The sequence below is a fragment of the Pagrus pagrus genome, assembly GCF_965226575.1.
Source record: "Pagrus pagrus genome assembly, chromosome: 24".
NCBI lineage: Eukaryota > Metazoa > Chordata > Actinopteri > Spariformes > Sparidae > Pagrus > Pagrus pagrus.
In genome coordinates, this window is record NC_140206.1 from 17,637,173 (window position 1) to 17,655,666 (window position 18,494).

The 18,494-nt window shown below is 39.5% G+C and overlaps 1 protein-coding gene across 2 annotated transcripts; it reads right to left on the bottom strand.

The window, feature by feature from the left end:
* Positions 1-11,163: 11,163 nt before the first annotated feature.
* On the bottom strand, positions 11,164-17,928 carry LOC311253009 (uncharacterized protein). 2 transcript variants are annotated; one of them, XR_014621604.1, is made up of 5 exons: positions 17,729-17,928; positions 17,312-17,410; positions 13,266-13,421; positions 12,897-12,989; positions 11,164-12,122 (listed from the first exon to the last, which is right to left on the bottom strand). XR_014621604.1 is itself a non-coding variant. In XM_084346684.1 (4 exons), the coding sequence occupies exons 1-4, from the start codon at positions 13,965-13,967 to the stop codon at positions 11,814-11,816; spliced, it is 903 nt and encodes a 300-aa protein (XP_084202810.1). In that variant the 5' UTR covers positions 13,968-14,123; the 3' UTR covers positions 11,164-11,813. The 2 variants fall into 2 exon arrangements, 1 of the variants encoding a protein (XP_084202810.1); XM_084346684.1 differs by lacking the exons at positions 17,312-17,410; positions 17,729-17,928 and adding an exon at positions 13,623-14,123.
* Between the last annotated feature and the right edge of the window lie 566 nt (positions 17,929-18,494).

Below are 18,494 nucleotides of genomic sequence, written 5' to 3' on the forward strand. Positions count from 1 at the left end.
GTTGGATGGTTCATACAGTGGACATTTCTTCTCAAGACACAAGTTAACGTAAATGACGCAACTTATGTTACATGAGTGACGTACATAAAGCATCACCTACATAAAGTTTTTTAAACCTAACTAAGCAGTTTTGGTGCCTAAACCTTACCAACTGCAACAGTCTGACATTGTTAATAACAGTCCAAAAGTCATGTAATGTAATAATCTGTGAATCAGATGTCACATATTATGTATTATTGCAAAACTGACACTAGAAGGCTAGGTAGAGCATCATAGTTTGAAGCTCAAGGCCACTGACCAAGTTGCCGTATTTGACAAGCTAGGAGTGAGAACCTGTTGAGTATGCAGACCTGGGGCCTTATTGATAAAAATGTTGTGAGAATTATACTCAGTTGGTGTGCTTACATTCGATTCATAAAAGATGCTGAGACTAAAAAAAACTTAACTGCTCAAACAGTATCTAAGAATACCATTTTTGACTTACACACATATGATCTATGAACTAAAATCAACTTAAATTGATTAAATGGCACCTTCCTTATCTACCCCTTTATTTAATGCAGCACAGATGAGGGTTTGGTAAGGAATAGCCATGGACCAAAGGAGAAAAAAAACAGGCTTTTTGGAAGACAAGATCACAGTGATAAGATTGAAGTGAGGCAACACATAATTTTTGGGGGACCAGATAGTTGGTTGAAAAACAAAGCAAAACATTTGGTTTGGGAGTGTGTCATTGCTGCAGTAAATGAGGTGGGGCAGTTAGACAGAGCTCTGACCGAAAAAGAAATGGGGCTCAAACTGCAACCAACACTCAACTTTGCTCAGTGAAAAGATTAATTCTACATCAAAGTAAAGGGACTTAAGCAGAAACCAGGTAGTAGTTGTTTATAAAACCTTACTTTGACATGGAAATTATCTTATCTCTAGCAAAGTCTCAACTTGACTTGACACTGAATAATACATGTTGCCCGACTTCAATCCTCTCTACTATCGCTGTGATCTCATCTTCCAGAAAGTTTGATTTTCTCTTTTGGTCCATGACTAGTCCTGACTCAACCCTTATTTGTGTTGCATTATACAAGAGCACAAGTTACGAATGAGATTCCAAGAACCTTTGAAAGCAAAGTTTTTTTATGCTCAGCATTTTTTATAAATCAAACCTAAGCACACTGTTGGAAATTATCTTGAAGTTCAGTGTAAATCTAAGATTTATTTATTTTTTTATAGATGAGGCCCCTGCATACATAAATTGAATCACAACTCTTCTTAACATTTAAAGTCCACAACAACATAAAATGTGTTTTTTGGGGTATCGCTCTAGTATTTTTCATGTTATATCTTGGTTATCTTGTGTTTTAGAAATGATCAAACTGTGGAAACTGAGTTGTTGTGAACAATCAGTGTGACTTTCTGTGTTGCGCACTCCTCACACTCTTAACATGCTCACTTCAAGAACTGAGTGTATAATCATGGAAACAATGTAGCATTGCGGGTAACGTTCAGTCAGTGTAAGATTGTTATGTAGCAGTGCTATCCTGTTGAGTGTGCTTGTTAGTGTGGCCAAAAAGTCGCTTTAGCAACTTATTTTTATGAACCGAGTAATGTAACACAAATGGCCCCAAACAGCAACATAGGACAGACAATCAACGGCTGAAGGAGAGAAATTTGTATTATGCACTTATTTTAATGAAAATATATCACTTAGAGCAGCTTTAAGTCATATTTACAAACAATATTGATCAAAATGAATCGTAAGTCCACTTTTTAAATGAGGCCCCAGGTTCTTCAGGTGGAAGTTCATAAGTGGACAGCAAGTTAGACGATCAGAGGTGAAAGAATCAAGATGGATGGGTAAATACAAAAGTCAGTGGACCAGATTGGAATGGGAAGAATTAAACCTGGCAAGCAGGAGGAAAATTTCACCCTCTACTTAGCAGCACTTCCATTAAAGTCTTAACCCAGACCTCTCTGGAGCATCTGCACAGCTTACAGATATGACTCCCAATCCCTCCAGCGATACACACTTTGATCCTAGGACACCAAAATCCTTTTTGTGCCTTAACAAGATAATTAAACAAACCTGACACTCAAGAGTAGGCACAGTGTTTGCTTTTTGGTAAGCGCCACAGCAGGGGGTAAAGGAGAAAGCTCCTTGCTCAGCTGCAATATGGGATAACAGATGCAGTATCCCCCAAATGAGGTCCTCAACCCTTGCATCTTGAATTATACGGTAATCTTTTTTAGCTCCTCACTTGATGGCAACGCTTGGAGGACAGAACAAAAGTAGAGAGAGAGAGTGAAAGAGATAAAGAATGACAGACACGGTCTCCAATATTATGGCTCATTTCAACTGGAGGTGCAAAGGCCAAGACACACTCAGAATCATTTGAATTGAACACAATTGCCATGACCTCAATAACGTGTCCAAAGGAAAGGTCTGCAATGGCATTGAAAGATTGTTTGAGTCAATTGTGCAATAGGTTTCTTTTATTTTGAAACACATTCCTTTACAGCCTGACAATTCACTGGAGCTCATGCAGAACTGTGTAATCCTTTTAGACATAAAACACCACAACAACCCATCATTTCAAGAAACAGGTTTTTATATTCTAGGTTAAGGGGTGGTTTGCATGCACCCTCCATGCTGGATTACTAATTGATCTTGTTTTACATTGCAAATGAGTCATTCATATTAGTGTTGGCTCTTGCTCAAAGGGAGGGTGCAGTGGTCTTATCCAGCCGCTGCAGGAATTGATTAGCATTGCACAGAGAGTGAGCCTTGGCAGCATCCAACATAACCATGCAAATGTGAATGAATAGCTAATGTATCGTGGGGAGGATGTTTGTTTGTCTCATGTTGGGGATTTCCGAGGGGAATGCATTTCCAGGACGGCAAACACTGCCGGTCCTCATCTTTTCTACTTCAGCAAGAAAAAAATACACCTCTCAAGCAGTGTGTAGCAGTGTAATACAAATGTGAAATGCATGGTGTTCCTGTGTCTGAGCTGATAGTTTGTGCGGAAAATCTTTCACCCGGGAGTCAATCATGTGTGCAACATTGGTCTCGGTGAGAGAGAAGAAAGACCGAGGAAGATGCATTCCATTTTTCATTTGCTTTTGCTGCATCATTATGACAATGTCCCGCGCCTCCAGGCACCCGTCACAGATGCAGCTCGTTGTTTCAGTGGAACGAGATGTGCTGTGCTGTCGTGCCAGGTTGTGTCTGGATGCGCACAGCCGCTGTCACCAGTCGTGGTGAGCCAGCATGGCCTCCTGCCCGGGGGATCGCACAGGTCACATGATGCGTAAATTAAAGCCTGCATACCTCGTTATCGTATCATGAGCCTGGCCAGAGCTCAAGGTGCTGAGAGGCTATTGAGCCTCTTTGACTTCCAGTCATCCATGGCTGTTGACAGTGATCACATCCTGTTGCATTGCTCTGGGGTGCCATTTCAGGTTTTGCTGCCTGAAGTGAATGAAGCGCAGGTGATAACATTTATGTCTCTGGGTGGGAAATGTATTTATTTGTTGTTAACAGATCTCATGAAAAGACACCAACAATGTATTAGTCTTTTTCTTTACCCTTACCAACACATCCTCATACTTAATCAACTCAACAGGTTGATTGCCAGTGACTTCCTAACCAAAAGATATCTCTTTTTCCTAAAACAACATGACCATTGTAGCGTACCAGGGATAGGTGGACTGGACCATTGTTGTACAGTCGCAATGTGGTTAGGTACAAGAAAACTCCTTGGTTAGGTTTAGGAAAACATTGCGTTACATCTGTGACTTCAGTTACTATTGTTCCTATGTTATGTTAGTAAATAACGTCATCCAATGTACATGATGCAACTTAACTACTTTAGTTAGTTAAAAGAACTCGACCAGCGGTTTGCTAAATGTGCTTATTTAACCCGACCGTCCATCCCCAACATCCTCCCTGTATGGATGTTTTACGCTTTATCCTACATCACCTCACATCCTTCTTTGCAGCTGTAATAATTGCTACAGCTGCTAGAGGGCGCCACCTAACAAGAAACTTAAAGGATAATTACCGTTTTTTACAACCTGGACCTTATTTCTAGCAAAATATATGGTCATTTACTCACCCAGATAACTTTGGTGTCATTCGGTGTCGTTCGGACAAAATTAGATCCAGTGTAGCGCCGATATATCCATATAATGCGAGTGACGGGGCATCGACACACAGCCTCTATATAATGCATTATCTACCACGAAACTAGTTCATTTCACCAATATTTTGTTATGATATGCTAGTGCTATTCCCCTCTGAGTCCGCGCTCGTCTGTTGTCAACATCCGGGGTCTGTAGGTTGCCCTACTACCTCTGACCTGGAAGATGTCGTCTCTGAGCTGCGCACGCACCCACGACAGCCCGGCTTGTTTACCTGTAGCTGCTACTGCTAGTTTGACCCCGGATGTTGATAACGGACGAGCCCGGACTCAGAGGGGAATAGCACTAGCATATCGTAACAAAATATTGGTGAAATGAACTAGTTTCGTGGCAGATAATGCGTTATATAGGCTGTGTGTTGACGCCACTATGGATATATCGGCGCTACACCGGATCTAATTTCATCCGAACGACTTCAAATGACACCAAAGTTATTTGGGTGAGTAAATGACTATATATATTTTGCTAGAAATAAGGTCCAGGTTGTAAAAAACGGTAGTTATCCTTTAAATATGGGCTGTAATATGCTGGTTTTATAACCAACTGATGTGTTTGTTTTGCTGATGAGGATGGGCTTAAAGCATACTGAGGACATAAATCTAAAAACAGTTCACAAATAGATTCAGTTCTTAAAAAGAGGCTCAAACAGGTGATCACTGTAGTTCCTACAAAGTTACTCAAATAGGAAGAAAAATTGAATTTATAGGGGACTATTTTCAGCAGGGGATTAATCCACATTTGGTGCTCTAGTGAGTATTTGGGGCAGCAGGATGGTGTGTGTGGAACTGAGTCAAAACCTAAGCTATAATCAAAACTATAGTGTGTGTTCATTGTAATGAAGGAACATGTCACTGTAATAGTTTATGGACAGCAGTGGAGCTCTATGGCACAGAGGAAGAAGATATATCAGGCTTTGGGTACACATACAATACTTTGCAGCATACATTCATAATGGTATGGCTCTGCACACAGGATTTATTGACAAGAGGAAAGAAAAGAAAAGTTGTTTTCTTTATGGGCTGCACCCTCAATCAACGTTTTTACTAGTGAGTGAGATGTAGCTCTAGGAATTGAAGGGAAAAACAGGAAATACCCCAAACAATTATTTTTTAACTACACAAGGCCTTTGTCAGGGCGTTGTTGTACATGGAGGAGGACCTGTCTCCATTCATTATTGATGTGAATGTCCTCATTCTCAGACCTGGTTTATGACCTTTGACCTTAAGGTGAAACTGTAATACTGCTGTTTCTCATCTTGTACCACTACAATGAGGTAAAATTGCTGTGAAAACCCATGTTGTGTAATTGGCCTCAAACTGGTTTCTGCTTTCGTGGGAGAGACTGATTGAAAGGTCCTTGTTATGTGACTTATGTCCTCCTAACGTAAATCTTGTAAGTTATTACAATGTCCACAGCTAAGCTCCACAGCCAAGCAAGTGTAACGTCATTAGCATGTATGTATGTTACACGTTACAGCTACGTAATACGTTTCTATTTATCGACAGCAAAGTTAGCTTTGGTACTGGGATAACAAGGGAAAAGCTAACAATACCGGTCATGTCGGTCACTACAGCAGGAATTAGGTAATGTTGTAAGCTTGTGTATCGGGATTACTCGTTGTATATAAGTCGTTATTTTTGCTTTTTTAGAGTTCCCCTGATAGCATGCCCGAGTCTCCGGTTCCGGGTACTTCCACGGGCCGAGCTAGAGCAAGGGAGGCCGGACGGTCTGCAGCAGGCAGGGATGAGGCGTGACCAGGAGCAGGGGAGTGAGCGTGGGGATTGGATGGAGGGTCCGAGAGAGAGTGCAAATTTGAGCAAGGGGAAACTCCCATCTGGACTGGATGGCTGCTATTGGTCAATTTCTTTGCAGTTTTGCAGGCGCTAGAGAGAATGGATTTATTTGGTTCCTTTTGCTCTTCACATTGTGTAGGTTGTACTATTGGGCCATAACCACCATCTAAATAATGTTAACATTAATTATCAGTCTTTCACATCGTAGACCATAGCTTTAATACAACAACATTATACAACAGGTTCTTGTACAACCTTAACAGATGTTCAAATACTGCCTGTATGTTGTTCCCAGAGGATGGCAGTAATTCACTGCTGGTATCTACTTTGATTCCAAAGCTTTTTGAAGTCCACATCAGGAACCAACAGCCAGCTCCTTCTGCTGACACTCACCAAGGACGAGACCTGTTTGTATCACAAGATGGAGACAGTCTGATAATGACTGCTGGGGCTCTGCTCCTTCCTTTAATAAGTGAATTTAGATGATGCCAGAGTCTCTGCATTCATGTCATGAACACCTCGCCAGTTGTTATCGTTTGCCAATCGCATTATGTGCTGCTTGTGAACTCCCTTTGGCATTGTTACAAGCCTGAGTCTCATGGCCTCTTTGTTTATCAAACTGCTGGTGTCTTTCTGTTGCACTTAATATTTGGCAGGAGAACATCTGGCTTGGACAACATGAGCACAGCCATCTGCATATTCTTTATTATTATTTACCACTGGACAGAGACAGGTGAACAGTTTCTGCTCACTATGGTTGACTCTCAGAGTAGATTGTGGCTGAAAGTAGGCCAAAATCAGACCAGTGCAAGTCAGTATGTACACTAAACAGTGCAAAAAACACTTTGCTAACTTGCAGTATTCAACATGACTTCAGGTGAGTATGAACTGTATATTCATTTGTTTTGTATACCAACAAAATACATGTAGTGCATATTTTATAGTTAATAGTTTCAACCAGTGACACAGAGAGCCAAGTCCATCTTCCAAAAATGTTTTTGCCAACTTAGTGGAGAGAGAGAGAGAGAGAGAGAGAGAGAGAGAGAGAGAGAGAGAGACATAGAGAGAGAGAGAGATAGAGAGATACCAACCTTGGTATAACCATTACAGCATCAGGGAGTTTCAACATGGCAGTGAATGCCCTAAAAGAAAAAACTCGAAGAGCCCTACATGCAATTAAGAGAAAATTTTATAATTTTCAAATTCCAGTCAAAATCTGTCTTAAAATATTTGATAGTGTCATCCAGCCCATTGCGCTGTCAGTAGTGAAGTCTGGGGTCCACTCAGTCATCAGAGCTATACCCGTTGGGACAAACATCCAACAGAATCTTTACATGCAGAATTCTGCAGATACATTTTACACGTACACAGAAACACACCAACAAATGCATGTAGAGCAGAATGAGGCAGATACCCACTGATAATTAACATTCAAAAGAGAACACTCAACTTTTTTAACCACCTGAAATCCAGCCCCCGAGACACCCTCCACTCCAAAGCCCTCCAAACTCAAGAGCTGAGCTCAGAAAAGAGTCCCCTATGTCAGTTGGTACTGAGGCTAACTGCCCCCTCTCAGACACTCAGTCTGACCAGCCTCACAACAACACTGCTCTCCAAACACCAATCAGAGTAAAGCAAATTATAACACAATGTAAAGAAACCTATCTGGAACATTGGAAAGAAGAAACTAAAAGTAGATCAGAATGTTATCTAGCCCTAAAAAGAGATGATGAATGAGCAGAATATCTCTCTACTGTCAGAGATAGGAAGCAGAGACAGATCCTCACCAAGTACAGGCTCAGTGACCACAAACTGGGAGAAGAAGAAAGGGCATACCTGCTGCCCAATATGTGTCAACATGCCACCACCTGAGGGACAGTGAATGACCGACACACACACACACACACACACTGTATATACTGTATCTTGGTATTGTGTTGGTGTTCATGTTATTTGTTGTGTTCTGTCCGAGTGTTTGGACAGATGCTTTGGCGACATTGCTGTTAAAACTTTCATGCCAATAAAGCCCCTTTGAATTGAATTGAATTGAATTGAAATTGAATTGATAGATAGAGATCGAGTGATAGAGAGAGATAGAGAGGGAGAGAGAGAGATAGATAGATAGAGAGATAGAGACTTAGAGAGAGATAGAGATAGAGACATAGAGAAAGATAGAGATAAAGATAGAGAGATATAGATAGAGAGATAACTAGAGATTGAGTGATAGAGAGAGAGAGAGAGAGAGAGAGATATCACAACTTTTTTATTTAATTGTTAAAAAAATGCTGCAGTAAAACAACTAGACTAAAATTAGACATAAAGAGGCCTGTAAAATTGTATTTTAACCTTTATTTTACCAGGAATATTCCCATTGAGATTTAGAATCTGTTTTACGACGGAGTCCTGGCCAAGACAGTAAAAAAATGCAACTTAAAAACAACAACATAAAAAAAATCACATAAAAGAAACACGCGATTGACAGAAAATTACATCAAGACAATGAATTTGCCAGTAACAGGACTGTGCATTCAGTGCTCAAATAGTCCTTCATCACATATGAAAAGTGCTGTAGTGAAAGAAGGAAGTAATAACAGATGTAAGCCTTTGTATTTCAACAAGAAAAAAAGAAGCTCTTCGGTTTTAAGTGTTTGTGCCGTTCAAGTAAAAAGTATTGTAGAGACCTTTTTCATGTAAGGCTTCAAAAATATGGACTTACTGGCTAGTTTGGCGAATGCACATCTGATTAACTTCCTCACCTCGGATAAAGAAAAGCACACAGCTGCTTTCCTCAGTTTCTCAATAGGAAGCATCTTGAACTGTGCAAACTGTGCTTAAGGCTGTCCCAATTTGGACGTCTTGGCAGGTAGTGTACAGTGGGATTATCGGAGCCTTTTCACTGTAAACAGTTCCCTGCTGCTGTTTGGAACCAGGTTGATGAGATAGCTTCACAGAGCTAAAGAGAACTGCAGATTCAGTGATGACTCTCTGGAATTCTATACTACAAGTGAGCACTATATGAAAGTTACGGAAAGATGAGTTTTTAGTTTAGATTTAAACGCCTCTGGGGACAGACAGGAACACTGTTTCCTGAGAGTGTAGTGCATGGGGTGGCTAGCTGTAATGAGGTATAATGACATCAGACAGATATGAAGGGGTGAGGCTATTTATATTTCCATAAGAAGCACCTTGTAGTTATTGCCAGTTTGTTCTTTATTTTCTATGACTTTTCATAGTCTATCTAGCCAGGGAGTTACGGTGACATCATTAGGATGAGCTGCTGTGGAATTCAAATCATATACTCTTGTGCGCCCTGTGTCCAATGAAAAGTGAATATGAAATTGAATTCACTATGAAGTGACTCACTGGTGAACTGAAGTGCAAGTGCACCTACACATTCAAAAATGGGGCAGTCTGAAATTTCAGCTGTCCTAGAAATTGCTTCTCAGTTTACATCTGTGCTTGAAATGTATTTGTACCAATTAACATGTGCGGTATGCCAGCATAGGGCCATGACTGATACCATAAAACACTGCATTAACTCGACAAATGAGTTAATGCAGTTCTCGCTAGATGCATGCTTTTCAGATTGATTTGACTTGCAGATCATCATGTTGGGAGGAATTGAATGTGATCTAATCCCTTACCTTACACACTCTCAAAATCCCATCACGAGTAGGCTTTTTCTAAGTGAATCTGAGATCCTCTCACGGGTAATTACATGCAAGAGAAATTACTTGTCTGAGAATATTTCTGTTGCTGAAAAACGTGAAACCTCCACCACCGCAGTAGTCACTTTGTGCCAAGGCAAAACATAAATGATGCTGAGGCACCATATGGAGGCTACATGATAGGGTGAAACGTGATGTGTTGACTGAGCATCATGTTGATGAAGGTTCTCAGTCATTCAGGTCAGGGTAATTCTAAGTGCTATATCATAGGCAACTGGACTTGTTTCAGTTTCTTAAAGACGTTTCACCTCTCATTCAAGAGGCTTCTTCAGTTCTAACTAACTGGGGGGGAGTTGCAGGCTTGAAAATTATAGAGGCTTGAAATTTCCCCTGCCCACTTTATATTCTTTGGAGTATACTGAGTCTTTCACCTGCGTATTGAGTCAAGCTCTCAGGTGACTTTAGTGCAGTGAGCAATGACAGCTTCCTGACTGGCTGCACTGTGATTTCCCTCAGTAGCAGCATGCTATCACAGCTAGCCAGCCAAAAGTGAGCTTACACTAGCTATTGTTTGCAAGTTTACTGAGTTTATCCCACAACTGTTGCCTTCGCTGGCTTCAGCATAAATTGAATAAGGTGTAAAATAGGTTGTAGGCTGATATATTAGACTTACATTGAAAATGGGATCAGGTTCATTACTCCTGGTTTCAGTTAGCTCCCGTCAGTGCGGCTCATTTAATCATCCCTTATACACTGATGATTAAAGTCTCAGAAATAAGCCTCTGTTTTCATTAGGACAGGATTAAAGCCTGCGACAGGTCATTTAACAAGCCTTTACATGTTTTTGAAGACATGTTCATAATCCTCACATACTCTGGAAACTTGCCTCCTGCAATAAAAACAATCACTCTAGTGTAGTTTCCCACAAAGCCTGCACTGAAAAAAGTGAGACTTTGGATCAACTTAAAAAAATTACTGTAATTTGTTACACCTAAATTTATTAGTTTTTCACAAATTAAATTTATGATTTGGTTGAACACGTAAATTTTGATTTAATGTAAATTAATTTTGTATTTTAAGACAAAGCAAAAAATTTGCTTTCAATCAAAGTAAAAACATTAATCATTACAAGACCATAAACTATTTTTTTTACTCTTTTACAACTTATTTTTTTAATTTGGGAAAACCTAATATTTACCATTACATCCAATTATTAAATTTACTTTGGATAAAACTAATTGAATTGCTGTAATTCTGTTACACGCAATTTTTTAAATTTTTCTCAAGTTAAATGTCTGATTCAGTCCAAAGTATTTTTTTAATTATCCATAAACAATATATTTTCTTTAGTCACAAGCCAAAGTATTACTTACTTAGATATACAATGATGTTTTTTGCCTTTTTAAAAACTGATATATCACCATAAACAAAATGTAATTCTCTATAATATAGGACTAGAATTCACTGCACTGATTAACTTAAGAGAAAACTTAAAAACAGGAAAATTCTCTTCAAAAGACCATTTATTTTTGATGACTTTGAAATAGGCATCACCTCAAACTCACAATCAGCAGCCAGGAAAGTATGCGTTTTACACATAAAAAACAAAACTTGTAAAACATCAATTAACATGCGTATCTTAACATGTATAACTGGTTGTACTCTTCTTTAAAACTTGAGATGAAAGGGAACAGCCATTAAGTTTAGACTTAACAGAGATAGAGTTTAACAGTCTATCTAATAAAATCTTTGCTATCCTTTGACAAAAAGGTATGAATATCATTCTTTTGAACCATTATAAATGCAAGGAAGTCACAAAAAAAATAAACCAAGGATACACACAGTTGCTATGGATGCAATTATGAACAACGGCAGTTCAAGAAAAAAAAAAGGAGCCATTACTAGTGCTCTTGCTGATCATTCTGAATTTAGCATCATTCACATTTCAATGTTAATATCAGTGCCACAATATTTCTACAACAGAAAGAATTCTGTTAACAGAGAATACCAGAAATTAAAGCCTGTTTTGAATCAAAGCTGTTTTTTCTCTTATTTATAAGGACCCCTAACATTATCCTGGGATGTATTTGAACACAAGCACTTAAAACAGATCAACATCCTGTATCCAAATGTCTTTCTTTGAGCAACCCCATATTTAGAGCTTGACACTGAGACTGCACACTCTGCGTGTCATTTTCTTTGGCTCTATCTCCATGAATATTTTCTGCAGTGCATCGAAAGTGTGTTTGAGCTCACCTGGATAGCTCAAGTTTAGAGCATATATGAAGCCAAATAAGAGGGCACAACCATGTGCAACTGATGGCAGTTCATTAAGCACCTCCACACCTTCTATGATGATGCCTACGTCACGTGGTGGCTGCAATGGATCCTCCTCCTCTCTGATGACAAACACAGCCATTGTGCACTGTTGGAGCTCTCTTTCGGCGTCATCCTTCTCACCAACCTGACAAAAGACAAGACATTTATTGTATAAAAGGCTACTCTGTATGTATGCACACAAGTTTGTCTCCCTTTTGTGTAGCAGGGAGTGATTTAATCATACAGCAGAAGACCAAAAGACTTTTTCTCTCATCTGTAGCAAAGTTTTAGTGGACAGTTACTCATAGTTTCTGCCTGTGATTATAGATATTTTCCTTTGGAAGGGTGTTCTTGTGATACTCTGAGTGTCAGGTGAATAAAGAAGTACCATACTTAGTAGATATGTCGGGGGGGAAAAGTAGTTTTGTTCCAGTGTTCCTGCAGTGACCTCCTTGTTCTGTGCATAATGGGTGCTGGTCAGTGCAAAAATAAGTAGCCTGTTGCAAATGTGCGCCTGGTTCTTATAAACGCTCGAGCTCCAAGATGATTTACTAGTTTCACTAGTTTTATTTTTATTCCGTTTACATTTATGACTAACCGTCATATTACTAAAGTTATCTTCTGTGTCCATTGCGGCCGTGGCCCGTCTGTCAGAGCCGCGGAGCACGGTGCTGCAGTGTTGTTTGGACACTTTCAATCCCAGAGTGCATCGGTGCATACCCACAATGCATTGCGCGATGTCAAAAATGGCGGTATTTGCGTAACGGGTTACTGGGAGCAGATGTGCACTTTGAGAGCACTTGTTTGCTGACCAGCAGATGGCGCTTTTGGACCTTATAACTCACCTTTTTGACTAATATTTGTTGATACTTCAGTTAGGATTGTCTAAAGCTTAATAGAATAATGCAAAACTTCTTACCAGAAACTCCTTGATGAGTTTTTGTACATCTTCCCCAAGGTAAGGGATGAGGCACTTCAGCAGACACTCTCTCCTTAGGCTTACATCAAGGCTCTAGGTAAGTGCAAACATAAACAATAAAAATTCATACTGTTGAACTGTGCAACTTGACTGAAGATGCAAACATGAAAATGCATCAATGGGAACTTAGACTTACAGTAATTGTCCAGTAATCAAACAAATGTGCACATTGTGCTTCTTACAACATGTAATCCAACTCCACAATCAAATGTGATGACAATATGAGACAATAACACAATTGCTTCTATTTACAATGTTACTATTTATGTGATGTAAGGTGAGTTTTGCAGTATTACAGTAAGTATACACCTGATCAAGAACTTTAAGCACATCCCGGGTCTTCTCCCTGACAGCTCCTCCCTTGTTCCTGATGATCTCAATCAGCTTGCTGTGGTGCTTGTCCAAGGAGGCCAGGAATCGTGGTTGAAGTGGAACAGTAGTGATCCTCGTGAATTCAGCATTGATCTTTATAAAATAAAATATCACATATGTAAGTTATGACATTAGATATTGCATTAAAACTCTGTGCTGTAAGATCTTTTGTGACATTTTTGTGACTGCTTTGGCTAATTTTTTTTCACAGGTTTCATATAATAGGAGATATAAATATAATTTAATTTACAGGCCACCACTGACCTATTGCTATTGATTGAAAGAATGAATTACCTCATCCACTGTAAACAATGCAGGCCATCTCTCTTTCACCTCCTCCACACCCGATTCCTTTGCCACAATTTCCTGTCTTCGCAGTGAAAAGGTCTTGTCCATTTTGTTCTTTATCACTGAACGATTGTTTCGCTTCTTCACTTCTGTCAAAAGTGACAGTCTTTCATCTTCCAAATTATCTGAGGTCTCTCCAGTTGGAATGTCAGGTATGTGGTTGGCTTCTCCTCTCCTAGGTCTCTTGACTTTTTTTGCAGGCAATGCATCCTCTGGAGCTTTGGATTTCAGCGAATTTGCAAGTAATTCAGCACATCCAATTCCCTTCAGCTGAGTACGGTAGTTGCCCATTTTTGTCTTCAGCCTCTGTTTCCATCCGTAGCAACCATTGTATGAACCGGGTTCATAGAGGCATGGATGCTTCTTAATTAGCGCTTCTGCTACGTCGCTAAAGTCAGCATCTGTTGGGTACGGTTTGTACTTGTAAATCTCTTCAGCTACCTTTCTCAGAATGTCTGATGTTGTCTTAGGACTTGGAGTCAATGGTGTCTTGGAGGAGATATACACTGCATTTCCCTTCTCTAACTGGAGCTCAGTGTCATAGGAGAATATTGGGATGGGAAACTCCCTTGGCCACAACCGGGTTCTTGTAGAGACAGAGCTTGAGGGTGAGGACAGGAGCTCTGTGTCATCAGTTTCAGTGGACACCAAATCATCACAGACAGGGATGGTTTGGTCATCATCAGTTAGTGGAATGACCTTGATAGTTGCAAAATCTTCAAGTTCAGCAGTCGATGTCAAGTTCACTAGTGCATCTCCAAAGTCTCTGTCTTGGTACTGCAGTCTAACATTGCAATTTAATCCACACACTTTCCTCACTTGATTGATGAGTTCCTCCACTGTCTCTGGAATACCACCAGGCAGAATTAGCTTCCTGGTGTCATCCTGTTTCACAAGTATTTCAGGCTTTAAGTCATTTACTGTGTAATTCTTATGATTTCTGCTTCTGTGAGTTCTAAATGAACCATAAATATTTGTTCTGTACGAACAACCCTTAAACACACAATCAACTGTTTCACTGTTTTTCAGATGCTGAGCTATATGTTGAAAATAGTCTGTTAAAGTTGAACGTTCATTGATGTGGCATAAGAGACATTTAAATGTGGTCAAGTCAGTTTCAGTTTGTGATGATGGCTGATGAGATCTTGACAAGTGGGTCAAAAGTGCCTTCCAAGTTTTGCAGGTACATGGGCAGTTTAAATGGATGCATGGGTAGGAGTGGTGGCGTCCATAATGTCTGTGCTCAAGCTTGTAATGTTTAAGAAGCTCAGATCTTCGTGAGACACAGGCGCCACAGTCTTTGCATTTCCACATTCATTGGAAGACTAGAAAAGAAAAAGAAGACCCACCTTACCCATTTAACACTTAATGCAATTAGTAAAATGCCACATGGTAGATGGTTCATTTGCATTTAATCTAACAAAGCAGTTGTTTATCAAGTTACTTCCTAAGAAGGAAAGCAGCACCCCTAAAAGCTAGTAGTTATTCATTTCATTATATTAATTCAGAGTATTTTAAAACTAGTATTGAAATGTAAATCTTATGAATTAATCACACCATCCTGAAAATCTGCAGACACCACTATAGCTAATTCAACAGCTGGCATAAGTGCATGGCCATAGTGTATGAGACACAAAAAACTATGATTTATTTCTTGCCACAATAGCTGCAATCAATCTTTTAACTTAAACATTTTTACTTCCCTTTTTAACATTATTTAAAGCTGTATTAAATTGTTTTCCTTTTTATTGTTATTGTCTGATGAAACTGAAGTTATTTCTGTTTGCAATTAGGGAAATATAACAAATAAAAAAATGTCAATGACACTAATGTCACTTAAACATCCATTAAAATAATTTCCACAGTTGTTCATTTACGGACTTACCAACTGCAATCTTTTCAGGAGCAAACCTGTAACAGAAATGGAAGATTTCACATTTAGTTTTTTGTTGGGACAGTTAGTATTGTCCATGATTGTCACTACAGACTCCAATTTATTAGACCTTAGGCATTCTGGTATTGTACTATACTGGATTATACTGACAGATGAGAGAATGTAATTATAAACCCTTCCTCTTCTGTGGATCCTTTGATACTGGGTCACAATTTATTTACTCTGCACACTATTTTATTTTTTGGGGGGAAAAACATGGCTTCAAATATGTCCCATTCATAAACAATCAGGGGGGGGGTGTTATGTGAGACCTGAGCCTGCAATCCTCAATTCTTGGCTCAATGTGTGACAAACATAGCCTCAAATCATCCTCGATTTGTGCACGTTTGCAGTATTTTGTTTTGAGTGCAGTCATTTTTGAGAATCCTGCCTCACACAAATATGTCGATCTGCAAATCATCTGCAAATTGAAGTAATCATCTTGAACATTTACAAAAGTAAAACAAAAAATAAAGTACCCCTACATCTCTGGGTTCTTTGATATTATTTCCATTTCCATTTATGGCAATGTGGCAACAAAACCAGATGCTTTAGCTTTAGCCATTTTTCTAGTGACAAAACAAGAGTATTTTAGCCAAAGGCAAACCGACTAACAAGACAAGTCCATATTACTGCGCTATTTTTCTGTGAAATAAATTTGAATGTTTTAAAAATTTGGGTCACGACTTGATGATTAAGAAAAAAAAAATGTCTTCCTGAAGATAGACCATTTGATAACCACTGTATAGTATCCCTAGGCCATATCTGTCAACTAACACAAGCTTACTCAAAGTTATCATTGATGCTGAGGTCCTGACCAGAACCAGCTGACCAGAACCAACATTATGCCACAGTTACAACTGTTTCATAAACTCACTGGAAATCCCTCCAGGGTCTGACTGACAGCTGTCACCACTTTGGTTTTCCCATCCTTATCTAACAAAAGTCACTATCTGTACAGCAAATTAATACGGTTGTTTTGATACAAGGAATCAGTCAGCTAACTTAGCATCGACACAGATATGTTGCCTAGCTAGCTAGGACTTACCTCTCTCATTCCTCCTTGCTGCTTTATCCCTGCTGAGCGAATAACTTTCTGATATCCATCAGGAGTAATACTGTTTTAGTCAAATCGAAATCAAAATAATATATTTAGCAAGTTGTTGTCGGCTAACGTTAGTACCTCATGCAGCTGCTTCACAGCGTGCCTCTCTCTCTCTCTCTCTCTCTCTGACTCAGAAGTCGCTACACGTGAATAAATTACCATATTAAGTAGCCATGTGCACATTGTGTATGTGGAGTGAATAGAGTAGCAATTATATTAAGTAGCTATGTGCTCATTCCGTAGCCTATGCTATGTAGACTTAAAACTCTGAAGTAAATTTTTTTACTGGTCAAATCTTTACTGGGGCACTGCAGATCAATTCTGGGGCACTGCACTGAAATCTGTCTGGTGATGTGGCTGCTGCAGAGCAATACCTGCTTTAAAGTCAGTGTCTCCAAACACCACAAAAGTCTCCAAGGACACCAGTTAAAGTCCCTAGATTTATCGCTTGTGGCGTTTGACAAAACATTTCGACATTGAGGGTGATTTTCGTGATTTTTTTTTTTTCCTTCCATCCTGTAGCATACTTGCTAAACGTGGCCGGGTAGACCCACTCCCTTTTCTAGTTTACCATATTCAAGTATTATCACAACTTACCCTACACCGCGGACTGGAGTTTCACGGTCTTCGCCTCTCACTCGGCTGCAGATACAGCACTACGTGTGTCTGCGAAGTGTGGACCTGACTGCAGCCCACCTGAGAAAAAAAAAAGTGGCTCCCATTTCTAGTTGTCCTCATTCAAGCCTTATCACAATAATTTACGCTTATTCTTTCATAACGCGACTTCACAATAATATTAACAACATTAACTTCGCACTTGTTAAACACAGGCAAGGAGAACTACGTAGTTGTTGCTAATGTTTCTGCAACCGACCTCGTTTAGCTAGCATGTGCGTAGTGCACAAAATTCAAAGCCAGTCTTTAAGATAATGTCAGTTGTTCACTCTGCCACTGACCATAAATGTACACGGAAAGCGCGTGTTGCACTAAAACAGCACAGTTTTGAATTCTTACCTTGTTTTAACGAGTTTTCCACACAGGACAGACAGTCCACTCTTGCCGTCCGCACTTGATGCGAGGAAACAACAATGGCGGACTTCAACGTCGAAAAGAGCGGTCTGACGTGACGTCAAATGGTCACGTGACAGGAAAACGTTTGGTTTGAAGTGAAAATACCATTTGAGTAGAAGTGTTTTTTTTAATTTTGTCCACAGGTAGTGACATTTGCTTTGAAGCAAACTGAAATTATCAGGTTTAAACATGAACGCACAATTTTTCATTAGACCAATTTAAAAATACACTTTAAAGGAATGACACAGTGGTTTCACTTTTTTCAGTGTGTCTTCATTTCTTCTGCCAGATGGAAAAATGGAAATAATACCTCCTTACTTTTAAAACTCTCTGAGTCTTAAATAAAAATAATGAGTCATCTACATTAGAAACTTCATTGGCATTGTGGTGAGAAGAGAATGACTGAATTTTCATTTTTAATCCTTTAAGTACATTTAATATCAGAAACTTTAAGACTTACAGTACAGATGTTTCTCCTTTCAGAGGACGCCATTGCTGTGGCGTTGAAGTGTAACATGGCAAGGGGGGGGGACTTTTATTTTATCCAGCTGATTTTGCATTTGCTGCAGTGTGCACCAAGAGCTACCAGGTGGCACATGTGACCAATCCAGACTACAGTGAACACATCAGGGCCCTGAGCTTCTCTCTCCTCCCTCTAGAACCCACACTTTTTTATTGACTCAGTCAATATCAAAGCGCGTGTCAAAGC

Bases quoted from the DNA above. Each gene is read 5' to 3' on its own strand.
- LOC311253009 (XM_084346684.1), bottom strand. From the start codon at position 13,967: ATGGGCAACTACCGTACTCAGCTGAAGGGAATTGGATGTGCTGAATTA. The intron at 13,422-13,622 runs GTAATTCATTCT...TATTTTATAAAG, and splicing joins CATTGTTTACAGTGGATGAG to ATCAATGCTGAATTCACGAG. The intron at 12,990-13,265 runs GTGTATACTTAC...GCACTTACCTAG, and splicing joins TGCTTAAAGTTCTTGATCAG to AGCCTTGATGTAAGCCTAAG.